Here is a 23,345-nt window from a genome sequence, read left to right as displayed (position 1 = left end):
CAGCTCCTATATTTATTGGTTATCCGGGCTTCCCTCCCTGTTCTACTTCGATCCGTCCTCTGCTTTTTTTTTTAAAGACTGCGAGCCAAATGGAGTTGCCACACACACAACTGCCACTCGGTGTGTGTTTTTTAGGGTGTGTGTTTCTACGCACTCCAACATTGGACAATCCCATCGTACGATGTGCCTACTATCAACATTGGGCAGTCTGCCACGCTGCGGCTGCACAAGAACTTGTAGGCTGAGTTTGAAGAAGACAGGCAGCTGTGTGTTTTGGGATTTTTAACTCCTCGGTTTACAGCCGCCACAATTTTTGTGTTGCTGAGCGAGGCACAGCTCCCTGCGCGGTTTTATGACGGTTGTTAAGCAAGTCGGACTTCCCCCTCTTTCGACTTGGCTTGTCAGAACGTTTAAAATAACCTCAGGGGTGTTACATCATCTTTGCTAAAAGTTTGCGTCCTCTTGGCTTAAAACAGAGGTCCCCAAACTTGGCCGCTTTAAGACTTGTGGACTTCAACTCCCAGAATTCTCCAGCCAGCTATGCTATGCTATGCTGGCTGGAGGATTTTGGGAGTTGAAGTCCACAAGTCTTAAAGCGGCCAAGTTTGGGGACCCTTTTCTTAAAAGGACAATTTGGTTTTTCCAACACACACACACATTTCAGAATGGAGGTTTGAAAACCGAGTGGATAATTTTTATTTTTTTTTAAAAAAAATAAGATTTTTAAAAATTTACATCGGATTTTTCTGATTTAAGTCTTTTTTTTTAAATCGAATTTATTTTAATAAAATAGTTTTGGACTAAAGCTCGTTATCTAAAGATAAGTTTTTTTATTTAAGATACTTTAATCATTTAGTTTATTCAGCGTGAAACAGAGCTTAGCGATGTAGCATGAGGCTATATATTCTGCAATGGGAGGGGGCGACTCCACTGGGCAGAATTTGGTGCGTCCCCCCCACCTCTTTTTTCCCACCTGTAATGCCCAAAACGTCCACTGGAGGGCACAGTCGAACGGGATTGTAATCTTGACGAGAACCCAGTTCTGGGTTCAAGATTCTCTGATTTGTCGCTGGATTCACCGAAATTAAGGTAGGGCCACAATTGAGACCCAAACGTTCAGTGGCTAAGCTGCTTGTTAAGCGAGACGCACCTCATATTACGACCATTTTTTGCAAGAGTGAAGCAAATCGCTCCCGTTGTTAAATGAGCCACACGCTCAAGAAACGAAACCCGGTTCCTCCCTCGACTTGTCGGAAGCTGCCTGGGAAGGGGATCACATGACCCCGGGATACCGCCACCATTGTAAATTTGACAGGCTGTCCTCGACTTACGATGGTTCACTCAGCGGCCGTTCAAAATTGCGACAGCACATGTCACTTAAGGTGGGGGGAAAAAAGGGGGGGGACACACCAAATTCTACCCAGGGGAGTAGCCCCCGCCCGTTGCAGAGGTCTTCATCCACAAGACCACCATCCTTGGGTGCTTTTGAAGGTGCCTCCGCCAACAGAGGGACTTTTTCCACGCATGAGGAATACCGATAGTTCTCAAACTTACAACAGTTCGTTTAGTGACCGTTTCAAAGTTACAACAGCCCTGGGGAAAAAAGGGGCCTCAGGATGGTTTCTCACACGTAGGACTGTTTGCCGCATCGCGTGAACAAAATTCAGACCAAGGGCAACTCACCTTTACGGTGGTTTTTCACACTTAACGTCGGTTGCAGCGTCCCCCGCGGTCGCTTGGTCAAAATTCCGATGCTTGGCAACTGACTCGTATTTATGACGGTCCCGGGGTCACTGTTGCGACCTTCTGACCATTCTTTTATTGACAACCGGAATGTTCCTAACTTAACATTCTGCAGAGATTCACTTTTAACAACTCTGGCAAGAAAAGTCGTAAAACGGAGCAAATGTTTCGCTGAGCGACATACATTTTTGGGCTCCACTGTGGTCATAAAGCAAGGACTGCTTATAATTTGTTTGATAATGCTCTAGGCTGAGCCCTAAAATAATCCGGTTCATTTCGTACTCAGTCCTGAACTAAACTCGACGCTGAATCCTAAATCTACTTAATAATCTTCGATGCTAAATAATAAACTCAGTTCTAAATAATGAGTTTCTTTTAACGACCCTCAAAATATTAAAATACTTAAAATAATTCTAAATGCTAATTTGTTTTATAACGTTCGATGCTCGTTGTTTTTACTCCTCACTGCCCGGCTTACGTTTTCCTAGCGCAAGGTTTGAATTTTTTTATAGATACAATTCTGATTTTTATAAGTCTAATTCTTTTATCATTCTAATTTTTTTATCATTCTAATTCTTTTAAAATTGTAAATTTTTTTAAATCACGCTCATTTTTTTTTTATAATTCTGAACGGAATGGGGTGTAGGGGGTTATTTTTATTTATTTTTTTGTTTTGTTTTAATGATTTCCCAGCCAGGACACAACTCCGTTCAACACACATCCTCTTTTATTGCATGAATGAAATTGCCACAGATGACATTGGCAGCTGCACTCCGTTCCTTCAACGGTTCGCCCACTAAAGGGCGAACAAAAAATAATAATAATTCCTGGTTGTAAAAATGAACCGGGCGAGGCTTTCTGGGTGTGTCATGCTTCTAGTCCTTAAGGACGAGAGGCGCCTTCGTCTGGGTGGCCACTTCCTTCCCCAGCAGCGTTTCCACGATCGCCAGGCCGAATTCGAAACTGGTGCCTGGTCCTCGGCTTGTCATGATATGCCCGTCTTTCTCCACCCGATTCTCCGAGTATTTATAATGATCTTAACGGGGAAGAGAAAGGCCTTAGTAGTTACTCCAGGTGATAAAATGTCCCCCAACGACAACTTTACACGGCTCTCCGACATTCCTCAACTCCGCTCCAGATCCACTCCCGATTCTCCGTTTAGGGACCGTTCAGAGTTACGACGACCCTGAGAAAAGCGACTTGGGACTGGACTGCCACCTGTCAGAAATGGTTGTAGGGTCTCCTCCTTGGGATGGGCGGGGTTGGACTAGATGACCTACAAGGTCCCTTCCAATTTATCTGTTAATCTGTTAAACCCACAACACTCAGCTGTCCCTCCCCACGACAATGTGGAATACTGACCCCCGCTCATCATCTTGTCTTTGGCCAAGGGGTGAGTGGTCACTTTGCTTCCAAAGCCGATTCCGTGAGCGAGAAGAGCTGTGGGACCTGCAGGCCGACAGAGGGGAAAAAGAAATACAAGCTATGATTTAGCCAGCATTGCTGGCTCCGGTCCAAAAGGGATGAGCTGTGGGTTATACATTTGCATATACATTACAGTGTTATACATGTAATACATTATTTGCTGCTTTTGGATGCTTACAATTTTTATTTGCAGCTCCTGAATCCTTATGATTATATTTGCAGTTTCTAGATGCTTATAATTTTATTTGCAGCTTCTGGATTGTTATAATTTTATTTGCAGCTTCTGGAAGCTTGGAATTTTATTTGCAGCTTTTGGATTCTTATAATTTTATTTGCAGCTTCTGGATGCTTATAATTTTATTTGAAACTTCATTGTTATAATTATATTTGCAGCTTCTGAATTCTTATAATTTTATTTGCAGCTTATGGACTCTTATAATTTTATTTGCAGCTTCTGAATTCCTAGAATTTTTATTTGCAGATTTTGGACACTTACAATTTTTATTTGCAGCTTCTGAAACCTTAGAATTATATTTGCAGTTTCTGGATGCTTATAATTTTATCTGCAATTTCTGGATGGATGCTTAGAATTTTATTTGCAGCTTCTGGATTGTTATAATTTTATTTGCAGCTTCTGGATGCTTAGAATTTTATTTGCAGCTTCTGGATTGTTATAATTTTATTTGCAGCTTCTGGATTGTTATAATTTGATTTGCAGCTTCTGGATTGTTATATTTTTATTTGCAGCTTCTGAAACCTTAGAATTATATTTGCAGTTTCTGGATGCTTATAATTTTATCTGCAATTTCTGGATGGATGCTTAGAATTTTATTTGCAGCTTCTGGATTGTTATAATTTTATTTGCAGCTTCTGGATTGTTATAATTTTATTTACAGCTTCTGCATTGTTATAATTTTATTTGCAGCTTCTGAATTCCTAGAATTTTATTGCAAACCTGCCGAGCCAGTCCTGGTCATTGCAGCCCCCCCCCTCCACCCCGGCCATTAGCGAAGCCCCCCCCTAATCCGCATTCCCCAATGGGGGCTGTCAGATCTGGTGGGTCTGGGCTGCCCATATAAAGAGCTTCACCCAAAGGTGGAGGTAGGACCTTACCTGCACAAATGGCTGCGATGAGGCCCTTCCGGCTGTCCTGATCCTTCAGGACGTCTTTCACGAGGGGCGACTGCAAGAATAGATCAAAAGAGAGGGGGGGTCATTTAAAAAAAAGAAGAAAAAAATTAGCAGAAGTCAAAGCGCCAAAAGGCAAGACAAGAAACGACGGATGGAAACTAATCAAGGAGCGAAGCAACGTGGAACTAAGGAGAAACTTCCTAAACACTTGAGAACAATTAATCAGTGGAACACCTTGCCACCAGAAGTTGTGGGCGCTCCAACACTTGAAGGGTTTTCAAGAAGAGGCAGGACAGCCCTTTGTCTGGAGTGGTATAGGGCCTCCTGCCTAAGCAGGGGGTTGGACTAGAAGACCTCCAAGGTCCCTTCCAACTCTATTATTCTATGTTCTACTCTTATGTTCTAAAATCTAAAGTATAAAGATGGGTATGTGACAGAAAATGGACTCTGTTATTTTACCTCCGACAAATTCTGAGCTCCCAGGTTACCCCCTGGCAGGACCACCACATCATACGGCCCCTAAAAAAAAGAAAAGTCACTGAATTCCTCCTTAACCCGGGTGGACTTCAACTCCCAGAATTCCCTAGCCGGCTACTTTTAAACTGCATGAACTTCAACTCCCAGCATTCCCCTGCCAGTCATTTTTAAGCTATGTGGACTTCAACTCCCAGAATTCCCCTGCCAATTATTTTTAAGCTGCATGGACTTCAACTCCCAGAATTCCCCTGCCAGTCATTTTTAAGCTATGTGGACTTCAACTCCCAGAATTCCCCTTAATTATTTTTAAGCTGCATGGACTTCAACTCCCAGAATTCCCCTTAATTATTTTTAAACTGCATGGACTTCAACTCCCAGAATTCCCCTGCCAGTCATTTTTAAGCTATGTGGATTTCAACTCCCAGAATTCACCAGCTGGCCACTTTTAAGCTGTGTGGACTTCAACTCCCAGCATTCATCAGCCAGTTATTTTTAAGCTGCCTGGACTTCAACTCCCAGAATTCCCCTACCAGTTATTTTTAAGCTGCCTGGACTTCAACTCCCAGAATTCCCCTGCCAGTAATTTTTAAGCTGCGTGGACTTCAACTCCCAGCATTCATCAGCCAGTTATTTTTAAGCTGCCTGGACTTCAACTCCCAGAATTCCCCTGCCAGTAATTTTTAAGCTGCGTGGACTTCAACTCCCAGCATTCATCAGCCAGTTATTTTTAACCTGCCTGGACTTCAACTCCCAGAATTCCCCTGCCAGTAATTTTTAAGCTGCCTGGACTTCAACTCCCATAATTTCTTAGCCAGCCGCTTTTAAGCTGTGTGGATTTCAACTCCCAGCATTCCTGTTAAGTTATTTTTAAGCTGCTTGGACTTCAACTCCCAGAATTCCCCTGCCAATCATTTTTAAGCTGCGTAGACTTCAACTCCCAGAATCCATCAGAGCTTATGGTGGCTGGCAGAGGAATTATGGGAGTTGAAGTCCACCCAGCTTAGAAATGGCCGTGGTTGAGAAACACCATTTTAAATGGAAAGTGGGGACGTCCCAAAGACCCCAACCCACAATTGTGCTTTTAAAAAAAATGATGAGGGGGTGGGGGGGCACAAACCTTTTTCCGGGCTTCTTCCAAACTCGTATCGGGACAAATCACCACATCACGGCTACACTGCACAGGTTCTTTTCCGGACAATCCCGCTACGGTCACAGAAATCTGGTAAAAAAACACCAAAAAAAAAGTTATTTTTGGGTGAGTGCAGAATTTAAGCCAGTATCCAAGCTCCCCAGAGGGGTTTTTAAGACAGGTGGGGCGCTAAAAGGGACCGTTGTAAGTCAAGGACGACCTACAGCTACATTCGTTTAGTGACCATTCAAAGTTACGACGACACTGAAGAAAAAAAAAAGGGGGGGACTTTTTCAGACTTATGACCGTTGCGTCATTCACGCGATCAAAATTCAGACGCTCGGCACAAACTGACTCGTATTTACGACGGTCGCAGCGTCCCGGGAGTCGGTGTCGCGCGATCCCCTTTTTGCGACCGTGCGACCAGCAAAATCAAGGGGGGGGAAAGCCAGATTCACATTAACTTAACCGGGTTGCTAACTTATTGACTGCAGGGATTCACTTAGTGGGGAGAAAACTTCATTAAAAACGAGGCAAAATTCGCTGAATAAATTTCTCACTTAAAAACGTAAAACTTCGGGCTCAGTTTGTGGTCGTAAATCGAGGTGAAAACGAAAATAAAAGGAAAAATAGGCGGAAAAAGAGGACAGGGCAGGCATAAGGTACCTGTCGCCAGGTAGAACAGGTGACCCCCGAGACGGAGTCCTTGTAATAATAATAATAATAATAATAATAATAATTTAATTTTTATACCGCCCTTTTTTATACGGTAGCTTTTGAGAGGAGGGGGGGCTTCAGAGTGTCCACTGGGCTGGGTTTGGGGGGAGGAGGAAGACAAAGAAAGACCCTTGAGAGAGTGAAGGGGGGGGGAGGGTCTCAGCTCCGCACACGGACTTACTCCTGCCCTGCGCATCAGATCCGTCGGGATAACCGTTTCCATTTCTTCGGCCCCTTTGGCCAAGATCACCAGCGCTCGTTTGGATCCCATCGGGAAGCAGCGGCGATTCTGCGGGAGTGCAAAGCACCTTGAGAAACGGGGGGGGGGGGGTTTCGGGCGACCCCTGCCCAGAAAAGGGGCTAAGGACTGGGGAAGGAAGGAAGGAAGGAAGGAAGGAAGGAAGGAAGGAAGGAAGGAAGGAAGGAAGGAAGGAAGGAAGGAAGGAAGGAAGGACCCGTTGGGGGAGACCCCTGCCCTGAAAATGGGAGACAGACCAGGTAGGGAAGGAAGGATGGACCCACTGGGGGAGACCCCTGCCCGGAAAAGGGACTATGGAGCAGAGAGGGAAGGAAAGAGGGACCTATCGGAGAGACCCTGGCCCAGAAAACAGACGACTGAGCGGGGAGACACAGTGGGAGAGACCCCTGCCCTTAAAATGGTAGACAGACCAGGGAGGGCAGGAAGGAGATAGAGAGGGAGCTGTTGGGGAGACCCCTGCCCAGAAAAGGGGCTAGGACTGGGGAAGGATGGAAGGAGGGACCTATTGGAGAGACCCTGGCCCAGAAAAGAGAGGATGGAGTGGGGAGACATGCAGGGAGAGACCCCTTGGAGAGACCCCTGCCCTGAAAATGGTTAGACGGACCAGGGAGAGAAGGAAGGAGGGAGGGACCTGTTGGGGAGACCCTGGCCCAGAAAAGGGGCTATGGAGCGGGTAGAGAGAGGGGAGGCTCTGGTTGGAGAGACCCTGGCCACTAAAAGGGGCTACGGACAAGTTAGGGGAGACCCCTGCCCAGAAAAGGGACAATGCACCAGGGGGAGGAACTGGTTGGAGACACCCCTGCCCTGAAAATGGGAGACGGAGCAGGGAGGGAAGGAAGGAAGGAGGGACTCACTGGGGGAGACCCCTGCCCGGAAAAGGGACTACGGATTGGGTAGGGGAAGGAAGGAGGGACCGGTTGGAGAGACCCCTGCCCAGAAAGGGGGTGACAGACCAGGAAGGGAAGGGAGGGAGGGAGGGAGGAGCCATTGGGGGAGACCCCTGCCCGGAAAAGGGACGATGCACCAAGGGGAGGAACTGGTTGGAGAGAGACCCCTGCCCTGAAAATGGGAGATGGATCAGGGAGGCAAGGGTTGGGGGAGAAAGGAAGGAAGGAAGGAGCCATTGGGGGAGACCCCTGCCCAGAAAAGGGGCTACTGACTGCGGAGGGAGGGAAGGAGGGACCGGTTAGAGAGACCCCAGCCCCGAAAACGGGAGATGGACCAGGAAGGAAGGAAGGAAGGAAGGAAGGAAGGAGCCACTGGGGGAGACCCCTGCCCAGAAAAGGGGCGACCGACCAGGGAGGGAAGGAAAGAGGGAGGGAGGGACCGGTTGGGGAGACCCCTGCCCAGAAAAGGGGGCGAGGGACCGGGGAAGAGACGGAGGGGGACCCGCTGGAGAGACCCCGGCCCTGAAAAGGGGGCGAGAGGGCGACCCCCGCTTCCTTACACTCAATCTGGCTCGTTACAGCTCCGCGTTGCGCTGCGAAAGGCTGGGTGCTGCGTCACCGGGGAGCAGGGGCGGTGCCTTTGGGAGGGGCGGCGCCTGGGAGGGAGTGGGAGGGGCTGGAGAGGAAGGGCGGGACCTCCCCCCGCGCCTCTCAGCCTTTTTTTTTTTTTTTGCAACCTTGCAAAAAGGCAATTTGCAACGTTGGGTGGGGGGGTGCTGATGGACCCCTCCCCCAGGAATGTTGGGGGTGGGGGGGTCTCCCAAAGGTGCAGGGCGGGGGGGCTGCTCATGCACCCCCCCCCCAAAAAAAGGTTCCAGTTTTTTGGAGAAAGGAGAAATGCAAATTTCCCTGCCTGGATATTCCCCCTTTTTTTTTTTTTTTTTGGCACTTATTTCAGACAGTCCTCGACTTACAACATCTCGTTTAGTGGCCGTTCGAAAGGTGCAGTGGCCCCCTGGGGGGAAAAAATGGGGGAGAGAGACGTAGTAGGGCCCGTTTTTCCACGCTTAACGGCCGTCGCAGAAGCAGGCCTGGGATGGCCTGATCAAAATTCAGAGGCTTGGCAGCTGACTCACACTTACGACGGCTGTTTGGGGAGGGTGTGTGTGTCACGCGATTGCCCCCCCTCCCACCTTTTTTTGCAACCTTCTGGCCAGCTTCACTTAACAACCGTCTTGCTAATTTAACCCCGGCAGGAGTTCGCTTAATCACAGTGGCAAGAAAAGTCGAACAAACTCACTCAAACAAATGTCTCGCTTAGCAACGGAAATCGGGGGGGCTCAATTTTGGTCGTAAGTCGAGAACTTCCTGGAGTGAGAATAAACCAATACAATCTTTCCTAGTTGTGTTTTATTATTATTATTATTATTCCAGGGTATGTATGTGGTGGATATTTTAAAAATGACATTTTTTTTTTTTGGTACACATAAAAATATACAAATAAAAATATATTATTTTGATTATCCTAATGATGTATTCCCCTTGCATTTTTTTTTTGTTTTATCGTTTATTTTATTCTACTATCTTCTTGTTTCATCCTTCTTATTGTTGTAAGCCAGGCAGCAAATAAATTGAACTAAATAAAATCTGAAAAACTCGTATGGCATAGGATAGATGGCCTGAGAAATGCCGAAGTTCCAAAAAAAACTACATTTCCCAGCATTCATTGAGAAAAAAGGTCATCCAGAATCCACTTCCGGGTTTCACAAACATGGCTGCTTCCAGGTCTGCAGGACTTCAACTCCCAGAATTCTCATCATGGCCGTTGCAGGAGGAGGAATTTTGGGAATTGTAGTCCACCGATGGGCAGGTTGGAAATGCTGGGCTACCGATAGGAGTTTTAGAAGTTTCTCAATTTTAGTTTATTTTTCGTGTCCTGCAGACTATGGACCAGTTTGCAAACCGAAACACGGGTGGTCCTTGACTTATGACCACCACGGAGGCTGAGATTTATGTCATTAAGTGAGACATTCGTGTAGGAAGTTCCGCCCCATTTTACTGCCTTTCTTTCGCCACCGTTGTTAAGCGGACGCCTGCCATGGATAAGTTAGTCACGTGGTCGTTAAGCGAAACCCAGCTTCCCTGTTGACTTGGCCGGTCGCAAAAAGGGATCATGTGACACACACCCCAGGGGGGCCCTGCGACGGTCGTAAAGGCGAGTCAGTTAACAAGCGGCTGAACTTTGATCACGTGACCGGGGGGGGGATATACAGCAACGGTCATAAGAGTGAAAAATGCTCCTTAAATCACTTTTTCACACACCCCCAGTGACCTCATAACTGGTCACTAAACGAACTGTTCCAAGGCTCACTCCACAATCGCAGCTTTCCCGTTCGGTGTTTGATCGCTTGCGACCGTCATAAAGACGAGTCAGTGGTCCTAATTTGGATCACGTGACCCTGGGGATGGTGGGACGGTCGTACGTTTGAAAAAAAAAAGGCCCCCGCTCGCTTTTTTGACACTTCGGTCGCTAAGCAAACCGTCATAAGTCGAGGACTCTCTGGATCCATCTTTCTCCCTGTACACGACAGGTAAGGGGTTCAAATGCAGACATTATGGTGGCCTATTTCAGCCCCCCACCACCCCCTTTGTAACCTTTCAGCTACCCTATTTTGGGACCTGGATTTAACACCCTCTTAAAATAGCAGGGGTCACATTTTCAAAAGTCCACCGACCGGCATGGCACAGGGTGGCAATGCCCTGCATCGCCTCCCCCCACCCCCGGGTCATTTATTACAGCTGATCCTGGACTTACAACAGTTCCATTTAGTGCCCGTCGGAAGTTAAAACCATCCTCTTCTTTTAACAACCCCATCATCCCTTGCGGATGGGCAGCTGAAAGGAGCTGAGTGTTGAATGGCCGGATGCCCTTCCTGTCGCCAGTGCGGAGTTGTTTTTTTTAATTCAGCAGATATATGTCTCATTGTGCCCAGAGAGAGGAATATCCGCCTCTACCTAGGATCGAACTCACAGCCTCCTGATTGTGAGGTGAGAGCGCCACCTGTAGGCCACAGAAGTTACAAAAGTTAAGCAAAAGTTATATTGCTTAACATACTGTAAGCCGCCCTGATTCTTCGGAGGAGGGTGGGATATAAATGCAAATTAAAAAAAAAGTGACTTATGACCGTTTTTTCGCTACTTAGGACCGTTGCGGCTTTCCCATGGTCACGCGCTCGAAATTCAGAGCCCGCTTGGCAACCGACTCGTATTTACAACGGTCGCGGATTGTGTCGGGGGATCACGTCCCGTTTTGCAAACCAAGGAGAGAAGCAACCTGGAATTAAGGAGAAACTTCTTCAGCGGGGACAATTAACCCGTGGAACGGCTTGCCACTAGAAGTTGTGGGTGCTGCAACACTGGAGGCTTGTAAAGAAGAGATTGGACAATTGTCTGAAATTGTATAGTTTCCTGCCTGGGCAACAGGGGTTGGACTAAAAGACCCCCAGGTTCCCTTCAAGCTCTATTCTGATTGATTGATTGATTGATTGATTGATTGATTGATTGAAATGGTCTATTGTCTCCTGCTTGAGCAGAGGGTTGGACTAGAAGACCTCCAGGGTCCCTTCCAGTTCTATTCTGATTGATTGAATATACTTTCTGGAGACCCCAATGCAGAGACCCCTGACCCATCCACAGGAAGGACCATCTCTCAAAGGTGCTTTTTCAAGAGGCAACTGGACCATTTCCTGTCTTTCGTTTTCGGTTTTTTTCTTTTTTCCTTTCGCTTCTCATCCCAGAAGAATCTTCAGTTCTGACCCAATGGTGGGGGCGAAACGGAAGGAGCGTATTCTCCTCCTTGCAGACAGACAAAGCTGGTCATTTGCATTCTTTTAAGGGGGATTTTAGTGAGAGATCCTGCAAAAGAATTATCAATCCTTCCCTTCTTCTTCCCTGCCGTTCGGTCAGAACCGAAGAAGCTCCTGCGATCAGGAAGCGAAAGGACTTCAGAAGAAAAACAAAGCAAAAAAGTCCAGTTGTCTCTTTGGGGAGTTTTGATGTGGAGGATGGAGAAGCTCCAGAGCCATTTGGAACAGCCTGGCTCGCCCCCCTCCTCAATCTGGGCTGGGGAGAGGTCGCAGGGGCTTCCCCGCTGCAGCATCGACCAAAGGGGCTTTTTCCCGACCTTCGGCAGCCCGGGTTGGTGATGACGCACCCCGCAGAGGGGGCTCCGGCTTTGCTTGGGGGTGTGGGAGTGGGGGGGGAGCAGTTGCGCCAGCGGTGGAGGTTGCGAAGACGTCACAGCCCGTGGAATCCGCGCGCGGCCGGTTTTTCCGCGGGGGCTGCCCGACCGCTGAGATGGGTGGGGAGGGGAAGGGGTCTCTCGCGACGCCCGTTGAGAAAAGAAGACGAAAACCGGCTCAGACAGAGCTTGGAAGGGACCCGGGAGGTCTTCTAGTCCAACCCCCTGCTCAAGCAGGAGACCCCCGCCCCATTTCAACCCGTCAATCGACCAGAATAAAGCTGGAAGGGGCCTTGGAGGTCTTCTAGTCCAGCCCCCTGCTCAAGCAGGACTCCCCGATCCAGACCATTTCAATCCATTCTGTCAGTCAGATTAAAGCTGATAGATGGATGGATGGATAGATGGATGAATGGAAGGGGGAGAAAGAAAGAAAGAGAGGGAAGGAGGAGGAAGGAAAGAAGGAAGGAATGGGGAGAAAGAAGGAAGGGAGGGAGGGAGGAAGGGGGGAGGAAAAGGAGGGGAGGGATAGAGAAAACTGGGAAGGAAGAGGAAGAAGGAAGGAAGGAATGGGGAGAAAGAAAGAAAGAGGGATGGAGGGTGGGAGGGAGAAAGAAGGGAGGGAGGGAGGAAGAAGGAAGGGGGAGGAAAAGGGGAGGAGGAGGAAACTGGGAAGGAAGAGGAAGGAAGAAGGAAGGAAGGAATGGGGAGAAAGAAGAGGGAGGAGGAGGAAGGAAGGAAGGAAGAAGGAAGGAAAGAAGGAAGGAATGGGAGAAAGAAAGAAGAGGAAGGAGGAAGGAAGGAAGGAGGAGGAAACTGGGAAGGAAGGAGGAAAAGGGGAGGGAGGAAGTGGGAGGAAAAGGAGGGAGGGATAGAGAAAACTGGGAAGGAAGAGGAAGAAGGAAGGAAGGAATGGGAGAAAGAAAGAAAGAGGAGGGAGGGTGGGAAGGAGAAAGAAGGGAGGGAGGGAGGGAGGGAAGAAGGGGGGAGGAAAAGGGGGAGGGAGGGAGGAAACTGGGAAAGAAGAGGAAGGAAAGAAGGAAGGAAGGAATGGGAAGAAAGAAAGAAAGAGGGAGGAAGGAAGGAAGGAAGGGAGGAAAAAGGGGGGAGGGAGGGAGGAAACTGGGAAGGAAGAGGAAGGAAGGAAGGAAGGAAGGAAGGAAGGATATTAGAAGACTCAGCCTCGAACTGCGGACATTCTCCGGGCTCCCTTTGGGGATTCCGGCTGTCGCTTACCTCCCCACCCCGGGGGGGGGGAGTCTGTAAGGGGGAAAAGGGGGATCCCGCCCCACCCCGCCCCGCCCCGCCGGCCCCTTGGCCTTCCTCGCCCCGCCGACCCGGTCCAGAAGCGAGGAGTCCGCCTTGGAGAAAGTCCCGGGCTGGAGAAACCCCCCACCCCAGAGACCCCTCAACGTGCCTTTCTCCTCCTTCCGATGGAGCGGCTCTTTTGGGCGCTGCTGCTGCTGATGCTGCGGACGGGAGGAGTTTGCAAGGTCTCTTGCCCGGACGGTGAGCGGCGGCCGGTCGGTGATGGGGAGAGAGAGAGAGAGAGAGAGAGACCCCTGCCCGTTTCCCCCCCTCCACGGGACGCGAGACCCCCTGACTCGTCCTTCTTTCCCCCTTGCAGGCACCTTCAGCCCGGGGCAGGGCGAACCCTGCCGCCAATGCAGTGTCTGCGACAGTAAGTTGGGGGGGGGGGGCGTCCTGAGTTCCGAGGGGTGGGGGTGAGTGGGGGGGGGTCTCTCAGCCCTGAAGCGGGGGCGGGGGGGGGGAACTGGCGGAGGGCGGGGGTGTTCAGACCAGGGAGGCTACCTTTCCTGACCTTTTCAAGCCGTTGAGTCACAGTGGTTGGGGGGGGTTCACCTCGTGGAGACGGAAAAAAAAAAGTCGGAAGGGGCCTTAGAGGTCTTCTAGTCCAACCCCCTGCTCAGGCAGGAAAGCCCTGTAGTACCGTTTTCAGACAAAGGGCTGTCCAATCTCTTCTTAAAATCCTCCAGTGTTGGAGCACTCGTTCCACTGATCAATTGTTTAACTGTCAGAAAGAATGCAGAAATAGAATAGAATAACCAAGTTGGAAGGGACCTTAGAGGTCTTCTAGTCCAACCCCCAGCTCAGGCATGAAACCATATACCGTTTGGCTGTCCAATCTCTTCTTAAAATCCTCCAGTGTTGGAGCACTCGTTCCACTGATCAATTGTTTAACTGTCAGAAAGAATGCAGAAATAGAATAGAATAACCAAGTTGGAAGGGACCTTAGAGGTCTTCTAGTCCAACCCCCCAGGTCAAGCTTCCCTTTAATTCCAGGTTGCTTCTCTCCTTGATGAGTTTCCATCCGTTGGTTCTTGTCCTGCCTTCAGGTGCTTTGGAGAATAGCTTGACTCCTTCTTCTTTGGGGGCAGCCCCTCAAATATTGGAAGATGCTATCGTGTCACCTCTGGTCCTTCTTTTTATTAAATTAGACATTACCCAATTCCAGCAACTGTTCTTTATATATATATATATATATATATATTTAGCCTCCAATTCCCAACTCCCAGCTGAGGACAGGAGCCTCCTACAGGCTTCCTTTTCTTGCCCTATTCCTCGCTTTACGACCTCCACTGTCAACAGTCCGTTTAGTGACCATTTCACCATCACTGAAAAAAGGGGACTTGCGACCATTTTTTTCGCGCTTAACGACCGCCACAGCTTCCCCCTGGTCGTGTGATCGAAATTCGGACGCTTGCCAACTGACTCGTCTTTATGGCGGTCGTAAAGGTGGGTGTGGGTGACATGTGTTCCCCTTTTACGACCTAGCCGGATTCACTTCACAACCCTTGTGACTCACTGAACAACTCTGGCAAAGAAAAAGGCGTTCAAACGGGCCCTTCACAAACATCTCACTTTACAACCGGCATTGTGGTCGTAACCCGAGGACTACCTGTAGTTTTTTTCCCCCCCGTGTGATGGCTTAACTTGGAAAAGGGGGTCTGGAATTGCGCAGCAGAGTTTTGATTAGACCCCAAATTGGGACTTTTTTTGGGGGGGGTGGAGTTTATTTCCCTTAATTTTGATTTATATTGATTTATATTGATATATTGATCATCATTTTTGTTGTAAATGTTGTACCTTGATGAACGTATCTTTTCTTTTATGTACACTGAGAGCATCTGCACCAAGACAAATTCCTTGTGTGTCCAATCACACTTGGCCAATAAAATTCTATTCTATTCTAACCAAATATTCTTAGGGATTTATGGAAACCTAGCAAAGAATGCTGGCCAGATCCTCTCCAATCCTGGTTACCCAGCAAGTTAAATTTTGTTCCACCGGCTGCTAAAGTCCCCCTCTCAAAAATCAGCTGAGCTCAGCTCAAAGGGGAAAAATCGCCTTCTCTACAGATAATAACATGGTTTTTTTAAAAAAAAATATATTTTAACCCCCAAGGAACTTTGGTGTACAAGCAGAAATGTACCAAAACGACAGACGCCGTTTGTGAATGTGCTCGGGGTTATTCGTGCGGGAAAAATTGCGAGGCTTGCGAGTGTGCCCTTGGACAGCAACGCACGATTACAGGTAAAGTGACTAACTACGATGACTTACTAACTCCACTTACCGCAGCTCGTTTAGCGACCGTTCCGAGTTACGACGGCCCTGAAAAACAGGACTTTGGGCTGTTTTTCACACTGATGGTCGCCTGATCAAAATTCGGATGCTTGGCCACTGGTTCATATTTATCATCATCTCCTTTTAATGACCCCCATTATCGCTTTTGGGGTGGAATCCTGGGCAACTGAACGGAGCCGAGTGTTTACTGGCCGGATGCCCTTCCTGTCGCCAATGCGGAGTTTTGTTCAGCAGATAATATTCTCATTACGCCCAGAGAGAGAAATATCTGCCTCTACCTAGGATCGAACTCACAGCCTCCTGATGGTGAGGCGAGAGTTCCGCCTCTAAGCCATCGCACCATTCACTGGTTCATATTTGTGATGGTTGCAATATCCTGGCGTGTGTGTGTGTGTCACGCAATCCCCTTTTGTGACCTCCTGACCAGCAAAGTTCACTTAAGGAACGTCCTACTAACTTAACAGTTGCAGTGATTCGCTTAACAACGGCGTCAAGGAGGGTTGTAAAAAGAGGAAACAACCCATTTAACAACTGGGAGGCCACAGAAATCTTTTGGCTCAGTTGCAGCCATAAGTCGGGAACTACCTATAACGTAGTGCTCTGAATCTCCCAGAAAACCGAACTTATCTAACGATGGGGACAGAAATTCTCCTGAACAGCAGCACTTGTGGGATCTGCCACTGTTGTGTGTGTGTGTGTGTGTGTGTGTGTGTGTGATTTATAAACCTCCGAAACCGACTGAGATGGAGGACAAGGCCAAGGCAGGAGAAAGATGCAAGAGAAATAAATTGGAGGCAAGTTGCCATTAAAAAGGAGGTTTCCGTTCATTTGATAGCCAGAAACTCATCCAGGCATCAAACCTTCTTCTGTGTTTTCCAAGGTTGTCAGAACTGTCCGGACAAGACTTTCAATGATCGACCTACAGGTGAATGCAGGCCATGGAGAAAGTAAGTTCTTCTGGAATAAATCGATTTTAAAATCTCAGGTATAAAACTGTTGTGGTTCACCAGCAGCCCTGCGGAGCTGGCAGCGGAGTCGGGGAGGACCATGGGCTAGTCCTGGAGTCAGGGGAAGGCCCAGATGAGGGCTCTGCGTCGGAGGCAGAGATGGGGCCAGGGCCATCTGGGAGCGATGAGCAGACTCCGGAGCCTCCAGAGGCAGACAGCAGAGAGGCAGAGGAACAGGAAGAGCCTGTTCCTAGTGCATCCATGCAATGAGCTGCCAGAAGGCAAGAGCAGCTGAAGCAAAAAGGACAACTCAGGAGTAAGGCCAGGAGATGTTTGGCCCTTCCCATAAGGCTTAAAAGAGCAGCAACGGCTCTTGGGCTCTTTGTAGGAAAGCAACATTGCTACATCTGTTTCTATTCGGCATCTCTTGTTTCTGAACTTCGTGGGGCTTTGCCAAGAAAAGCCTTCGGTAGGGCGCCAAAGATGATGAAAGTTTGTGATAAGGCCGAAGGACTTTTTCTGAAGGACTTTGTTTTGGAATTAATTTGGACTAAGCTGAGAATGAAGTAATTCTCAGCTGTTCTAATAAAATATGTTTGTTTAGGACTGATTGTGTCTGGTAATAACTACTGGGGCTTCGGTCACGACAAAAACATGGGGCTAACTACCAATTCCTGCAGGTGTCCAGGTGATAAGATTCGGGAACCTGGGACCAAGGAGAGAGACGTCGTTTGCTGGAGTGAGTCAGAAATGCCCACCACTCAGCCCTCCACATCCCTGGCTGTCTCCTCTACTAAGGTTTCAGGTAAGTCTTGTTTGAACCTTTATTTATCCCGAGAACTGTTTAATCCAGTGTTTCTCAACCTTTGAAGACGTGTGTGGACTCCGGTTCCCAGAATTCCCCAGTCAGCTATGCTGGGAAATTCTGGGAAGTGGAATTTTGGGAGTCTTAAAGTCACCAAGGATGAGAAACAAAAAGACTGCTAGGAACCCAAAATAAACAGCACAACAGGCAAGAAGTCGAAACGGACAAAATTAGTTCAGATGAACAAAACGTCGAGGATTTGCATTTCCCCCTTTGCCTGTAGAGCCAGTCAAGGAATCCGGCAACAGCCATTCAAATATTATACAAACTAGGCATCTCAATTAAAAAACACTCCCCCCTCCCCAAATTGTACCAAAAGCCCATCTACTTTCCACAGCAATTTATCATCTTTCTCCAGGCTTGGAATAAGAATCGGACTAGATTTTACTTCCAACAGGACTCCCATCCAATGCGGTGGCTTTGAATAGTGAGATGGGAGGCATATCAATTTTATTTAAAAAAACAGAATAAATTCTGAAAAATGCCACTGCTTCCATTCTGACCTTCGTTGGCCTCTTGTATTAATATGCTTCTTTTTTTGTCTGAATGCCATATCATTTTATTTTTATATTTTTATGTGAAATCCCAAAAAGAGTCCGGTTTTTTTCGGTTGCGTTCCCAGAAGATTTTTCCCAGGTCAGAAACCTGCAAGCCATCGCTAGTTTGTTCGTTGTTTTTCCTCAGCTCATTTATTTATTCTACTTTATGTTTTTTTTTTATTATTTTCTGGATCAACATCCGTTGGACGAATCCCAAAATTTAATTGACCGATGTAATTTGGCCAAAGTTAAAATTGGGGCACCCAGAAAGATTGATAAATAAATATATAACTGGTTCAATATATAACAGTTAAATCAAGGTATAAAATGCTTTATGATTTATTTTTTTTTTGCATTTATATTTATTTGCATTTATATCCCGCCCTTCTCCGAAGACTCAGGGCGGCTTACACTATGTTAGCAATGAATGCAGTTTTACGAATGGAGTCTTGGCATATTATAAAAAGAAAAATGACTTGGGAATCGAGTTTAGTTTAGTATTGAGTATTGAACATTGTTAAACGAATTAACGTGTAGTATTGAGTTTAGTATTTACAATCGAACATTATTAAACCCCTCACTTTAGTGTTTAGTATTATTTACTTTCACATTGAGCATTGAGTCCCGGTATTATTAAAACAAGTACTTTAGGATTCAGTATTGGGTTTACTTTAGAATTGAGCATCGAACTTTATTCAATGAATTACTTTACTATTCAGCCTATTAAAGAAATTATTTTAGGATTTAGTATGGTGCATTAGCACATTTTGAAGAAGAGATTTTTTTTAAAAAAAACAAACAACCTATGCTATCATTTAAAAATAACCTTAAACGTTTTTTGTCTCTGCTGAGGTTGTGGTTAAGGGTGGGAGGGAAATTCAGGCTCTTATCTTGTATTTCTCAATTTCTACAACTGTGCTTGGTTTTTCTCTGGAAGAAATGGGGGGGGGGGCGATTGTAAGGAAATCCACATTTGGTAAATTACAGTAAATTAAGAACCAAACCTCCTCCTCCTCCTCACTCAGATGCTGGAACCATGGTTTATGTAGTCCAGCCACGGCTGAGGGTTCAAGGGTTAGGCTTAAACTAAACTAGGGTTTAGTCTCCAGGAAAGGGTAGGACTTCACGAAAGTCTTTTTTTTTTTTTTGGCTTTCTGTAACAGTAACAGAGTTGGAAGGGACCTTGGAGGTCATCTAGTCCAACCCCCTGCTCACGCAAGAAACCTGTACTCGGGATTCGAACTGCCGAACTTTCTTGCAAAGATTAAGAGACCAGGAAGAGTTAGCCTTTCCCCACCCACTCAGGTTGTGAGTTTTGATCTCAGTCAGGCTCCAATCTGACTGATTGAGATAAAAAAAACACACCCCAAAATAAAATAAATTAGAAATTAGGAAACCCACAAGATCCGAGTACGTAGTGACAGAGATATTGGTCACCGCTTTCAAAAGAGAGAGAGAGAGAGAGAGAGAGAGAGAGAGAGAGAGAGGGAGAGGGAGAGGGAGATAGAGAGAAAGAGGTTGGGAAAGAAAAGGTTGCGCAAAGAAGAGCAACTAGGATGATTGAAGGCCTGGAGATTAAAACATATGAATTACATGGTGGTGTAAGGTTTCCTGCCTAAGCAGGGGGTTGGACTAGAAGACCTCCAAGGTCCCTTCCAACTCTGTTATTCTATTCTATTCTATTCTATTCTATTCTATTCTATTCTATTCTATTCTATTCTATTCTATTCTACTCTACTCTACTCTCTCTTCTCTTCTACTCTACCTTCTCTTCTCTTCTCTTCTACTCTACTCTACCTTCTCCTCGTCTATCTCTTCTCTTCTCTTACCTTCTTCTCTTCTCTTCTCCTCTCCTCCTCTCTTCTCTTCTCTTCTACTCTTCTCTTCTTCTCTTCTCCTCTTCTCTTCTACCCTACCCTACCCTACCTTCCCTTGCCTTCCCTTCGCTTCCCTTCCCTTCCATTCTATTCTATTCTTGCTCCAAACCACCAGAAGGCAGCACAAGAAGCCACCGACGGAAACTAATCTAGGAGAGAAGCAACCTGGGATGAAGGCGATATTTCCCTCCCTCCCTCCCACCGTTGCTAGTGTCAGGCTTTGAGCGGAACCCTGAAAGCCATTTTGCAGCCATGGCCGTTTTAATTTAGCTTTTCTGAGCTGGAACCCTGGGATATTTCTGAAGGATGTCTTTTTTTTTCTCCCTTGGTTTCTTGTAGAGGTGGGAAACCACCTGATCCTCTTCGCCTCTGCTTTCGTCATCACCGTCTTTCTGTTTGCTGCATGTATGGTGTTGGCCTACCTCTTCTTCCGATCCTGGATCCAAAAGAAGACCCTGAAACGTAAGGGCTTTTTCCTGCTCTTTTTTGTGGCCAGCACTACTCTGCCAACTCTCACTCTGACACTGTTGAGGGCCTCCTACGCCAACTCGCCACCGGATAATTCACCAGGGCCAACTCGCCGTGGGAAAAAGAGTTACACTAATATCAGAGAAATGATGGAATGGAAACCATTAAAGGGTGGAAAAGGAAGGACAAAATGAAACACGATTGACAAAAATTAAAAATCATTTTCGAACTATTTTAAATAATTAAATTGAATTGCTGAATTGTCCCACAGTGAGTTGCCCTGAAGCTAGTTGACTGTGTTGAATTGACTATGACAAATTGACTGTAGTGAGTTGGCTGTGGGGAGTTGGCCATGGGGAGTTGACCGTGGGGAGTTGGCCATGGGAAATTGGCCATGCGGAGTTGGCCTTGTTGAGTTGCCCATGGGGAGTTGGCCATGGTGAGTTGGCCTTGTTGAGTTGCCCATGGGGAGTTGACTGTGGGGAGTTGACCATGGGGAGCTGGCCATGGCAAGGTGACTATGGTGAGTTGACCATAGTGAGTTCACTGTGATGAGTTGGTCATGGTGAGTTGGCCTAGTTGAGTTGGCCATGAGAAGTTGACTATGGGGAGTTGGCCTAGTTGAGTTGACCATGGGGAGTTGGCCATGGGGAGCTGCCCGTGGCAAGTTGACTATGGTGAGTTGACCATAGTGAGTTCAACCTGATGAGTTGGTCATGGTGAATTGACCATGGTGAGTTGACCATGGTGAGTTGACCATGAGGAGTTGACCATGGGGAGTTGGCTGAGTTGAGCTGACCATGGCAAGTTGGCCATGGCGAGTTGCCCCATCCTGAGGTCTTGGATTGCAGATCATTTTGTGTTGTGTCTCAATTCTTCCACTTCTTCTGTTCCACAGCTTTCCATGGGCAGTTAGCCCAGGAGGTAGATGACTGCACCTACAGATTCCCCGAAGAAGAAGAAGGAGGAAGCTGTGAAGCACCTTCCAGTCTCAAAGGGGGCCTTTTGGAAAAATATTGTTCATAAGATGTATCCACTCCGGGTCAAAGAGCCAAGCAGGCTTCCGTGACCCCAAAAAAGACCCCTCCCCCTCAAGCTTTTGAGCCACTCTGCCTTTGAAAGAACCCTGGCCACCTGCAGAAGACGCAACTCAGCCAACTCTCCATGGCTAACTCATCATGGTCAACTCAGCCAACTCCCCATGACCAACTCCTCATGGTCAACTCCCGATGGTCAACTCATCAGGTTGAACTCACTATGGTCAACTCACCATAGTCAACTCAACATAGTCAACTGAAGAATTGTGATTATCCTCTTTAAACGGATTTATCTCTCCACGGAACTAGACTATCGCCCCGATGGCCCTTGATTTGAACTTTTTTTAAAAAAACCCAACACAACACAACGGGACACATTGGAATGATTTTTGACAGAGGAGTGGGGGGTGTTGTTTGGATGGCCGGAAGGTGACGGGAAAAATACCCCATGGCGCAAAAATAAAAGCACGGCGTTAAAGCAAAGTCCACTCTGTTGCAAATAATATTAAGTTGAACGGCAAGGAGCCACCAGAAGGAAGTTCTCGAGAACCTGGTGTCCTTTCCACAGGCTGGCATCTTCCCATTTCCCAAGGGCTTTTTGTCCAGAAACAACCTCCAGAAGGTTCTTCCACCCCACCCCGCCCTTAAAAAACACATTTGTCGGGGGCTTTTTTTGTGGGTTTTAACCTCTTTTCGATAGCCTATCAGACATCTTTAAGGGCTGCACTCGGTTTACCGTAATGGGTGATCGCTTTCTCACATACGAACGAACATCTTCCCAGCTGAGGTTTTTCGTTCTTTCTTTCTTTCTTTCTATCTTTTTTTTGATTTAGATTAAAAATGACTCATCGGCCGGCCGTTCCTTGACGCGAATGAACCTCGCTGGTGACGCCGAATGGAAATATCTGAGACCAGGTGGGTCGGTGGAACTTTCATCTCCCCCCCCCCCATCGAACATTGATTTCCCCTTTGCCGACCGTGTTTTGGTCTGGCGTGCTTTGCGCGCACCAGCAGGGAAAGATGTCAAGATGGTATTGTAGAACGATATTTCTCTATTTAACGCACCCGCCGACCAGCTGTTGCTTTTGAACTTCTGGAGTTCTTTTGAAGTTCTGAAGGTTTCTGGAGGTAAAAAGGGCCGCAGTGTGGCTCAGGCTGTAAGAAGCCTGTTATTAAAACACACCAAATTACTGCAGGTTCTAGTCCCACCAGGTCCAAGGTTGACTCAGCCTTCCATCCTTTATAAGGTAGGTAAAATGAGGACCCAGATTGTTGGGGGGGCAATAAGTTGACTTTGTAAAATATACAAATAGAATGAGACTATTGCCTTACACACTGTAAGCCGCCCTGAGTCTCCAGAGAAGGGTGGGATATAAATGTAAATTAAAAAAACAAACAAAAAAAACCCCCTTTTTAGATAAACCCCACAGCTAAATTTTGTCTCCGAGGGAGCCGTCTCGTTTGCTACCGAGGGAGAACTTCAGATGCAGGTAGACCTCCTCTTACCACAGTCCATGTAGTGTCCAGCATCACTGAAAATAATAATAATAATTTATGTCCGTTTTTCACACTTAACGACCGTTGTAGTTCACGTGGCCGAAATTCAGAGGTTTGGCAAAGGACTCCAGTTTACTAAAGTCACTCCATGAACTGTTGTAAGGCGAGATTTACGCTTAGCGGCCGTTGAAAGTGACAACGTCGTTTGGGGGAGGGGGGGAAATCCACTTAGGGCCACTTTTCCATACTTATGAACCTTTGCGGCATTCCCACAGTTCGCGAGATCCCGACTCTTGGAAACGGACTCGTAGTTACGACGGTTGCAGAATCCCGGGGTCATGCGACCCAGGTTTCAGCAGGTTCTGACCAGTTCTGGAGAACCGGTAGCGGAAATTTTGAGTAGTTTGGAGAACCGGTAAATGCCACCTGTGGCATCATCGATTCTCTGCTTCCCGAGTCCCAGCTGATCGGGGGGGGAAATGGGGATTTTGCAGTATCCTTCCC

The 23,345-nt window shown here is 47.2% G+C and overlaps 2 protein-coding genes across 2 annotated transcripts; one reads left to right on the top strand and one right to left on the bottom strand.

The window, feature by feature from the left end:
• Positions 1-2,448: 2,448 nt before the first annotated feature.
• Positions 2,449-8,402, bottom strand: PARK7 (Parkinsonism associated deglycase). The gene is made up of 7 exons (XM_058161407.1): positions 8,329-8,402; positions 6,804-6,911; positions 5,894-5,995; positions 4,759-4,818; positions 4,282-4,351; positions 3,106-3,192; positions 2,449-2,779 (listed from the first exon to the last, which is right to left on the bottom strand). Exons 2-7 carry the CDS (start codon positions 6,891-6,893, stop codon positions 2,619-2,621), a joined length of 570 nt encoding a protein of 189 aa, XP_058017390.1. The 5' UTR covers positions 6,894-6,911; positions 8,329-8,402; the 3' UTR covers positions 2,449-2,618.
• A 5,036-nt stretch (positions 8,403-13,438) lies between these two features.
• Positions 13,439-22,734, top strand: TNFRSF9 (TNF receptor superfamily member 9). The gene is made up of 7 exons (XM_058161443.1): positions 13,439-13,514; positions 13,633-13,686; positions 15,432-15,560; positions 16,492-16,558; positions 17,239-17,363; positions 20,179-20,301; positions 21,206-22,734. The coding sequence occupies exons 1-7, from the start codon at positions 13,439-13,441 to the stop codon at positions 21,331-21,333; spliced, it is 702 nt and encodes a 233-aa protein (XP_058017426.1). The 3' UTR covers positions 21,334-22,734.
• The last annotated feature ends 611 nt before the right edge of the window (positions 22,735-23,345 follow it).

This window comes from Ahaetulla prasina, chromosome 18 (assembly GCF_028640845.1).
Source record: "Ahaetulla prasina isolate Xishuangbanna chromosome 18, ASM2864084v1, whole genome shotgun sequence".
Lineage (NCBI taxonomy): Eukaryota > Metazoa > Chordata > Lepidosauria > Squamata > Colubridae > Ahaetulla > Ahaetulla prasina.
Note: the sequence above shows the minus strand (reverse complement) of the source record. Positions and strands in the feature narration are given on the sequence as shown.

What these genes read in the sequence shown, in the direction of transcription:
- PARK7 (XM_058161407.1), bottom strand. Translation starts at nt 6,893, where the DNA reads ATGGGATCCAAACGAGCGCTGGTGATCTTGGCCAAAGGGGCCGAAGAA. An exon ending in ATCTGATGCGCAGGGCAGGA is followed by an intron (nt 5,996 to 6,803) that starts GTAAGTCCGTGT and finishes TTTTTTTACCAG; the next exon opens with ATTTCTGTGACCGTAGCGGG. An exon ending in GAGCTCAGAATTTGTCGGAG is followed by an intron (nt 4,352 to 4,758) that starts GTAAAATAACAG and finishes CTATTCTTGCAG; the next exon opens with TCGCCCCTCGTGAAAGACGT.
- TNFRSF9 (XM_058161443.1), top strand. Translation starts at nt 13,439, where the DNA reads ATGGAGCGGCTCTTTTGGGCGCTGCTGCTGCTGATGCTGCGGACGGGA. An exon ending in CCAATGCAGTGTCTGCGACA is followed by an intron (nt 13,687 to 15,431) that starts GTAAGTTGGGGG and finishes TTAACCCCCAAG; the next exon opens with GAACTTTGGTGTACAAGCAG. An exon ending in GAATGCAGGCCATGGAGAAA is followed by an intron (nt 16,559 to 17,238) that starts GTAAGTTCTTCT and finishes CAATTCCTGCAG; the next exon opens with GTGTCCAGGTGATAAGATTC.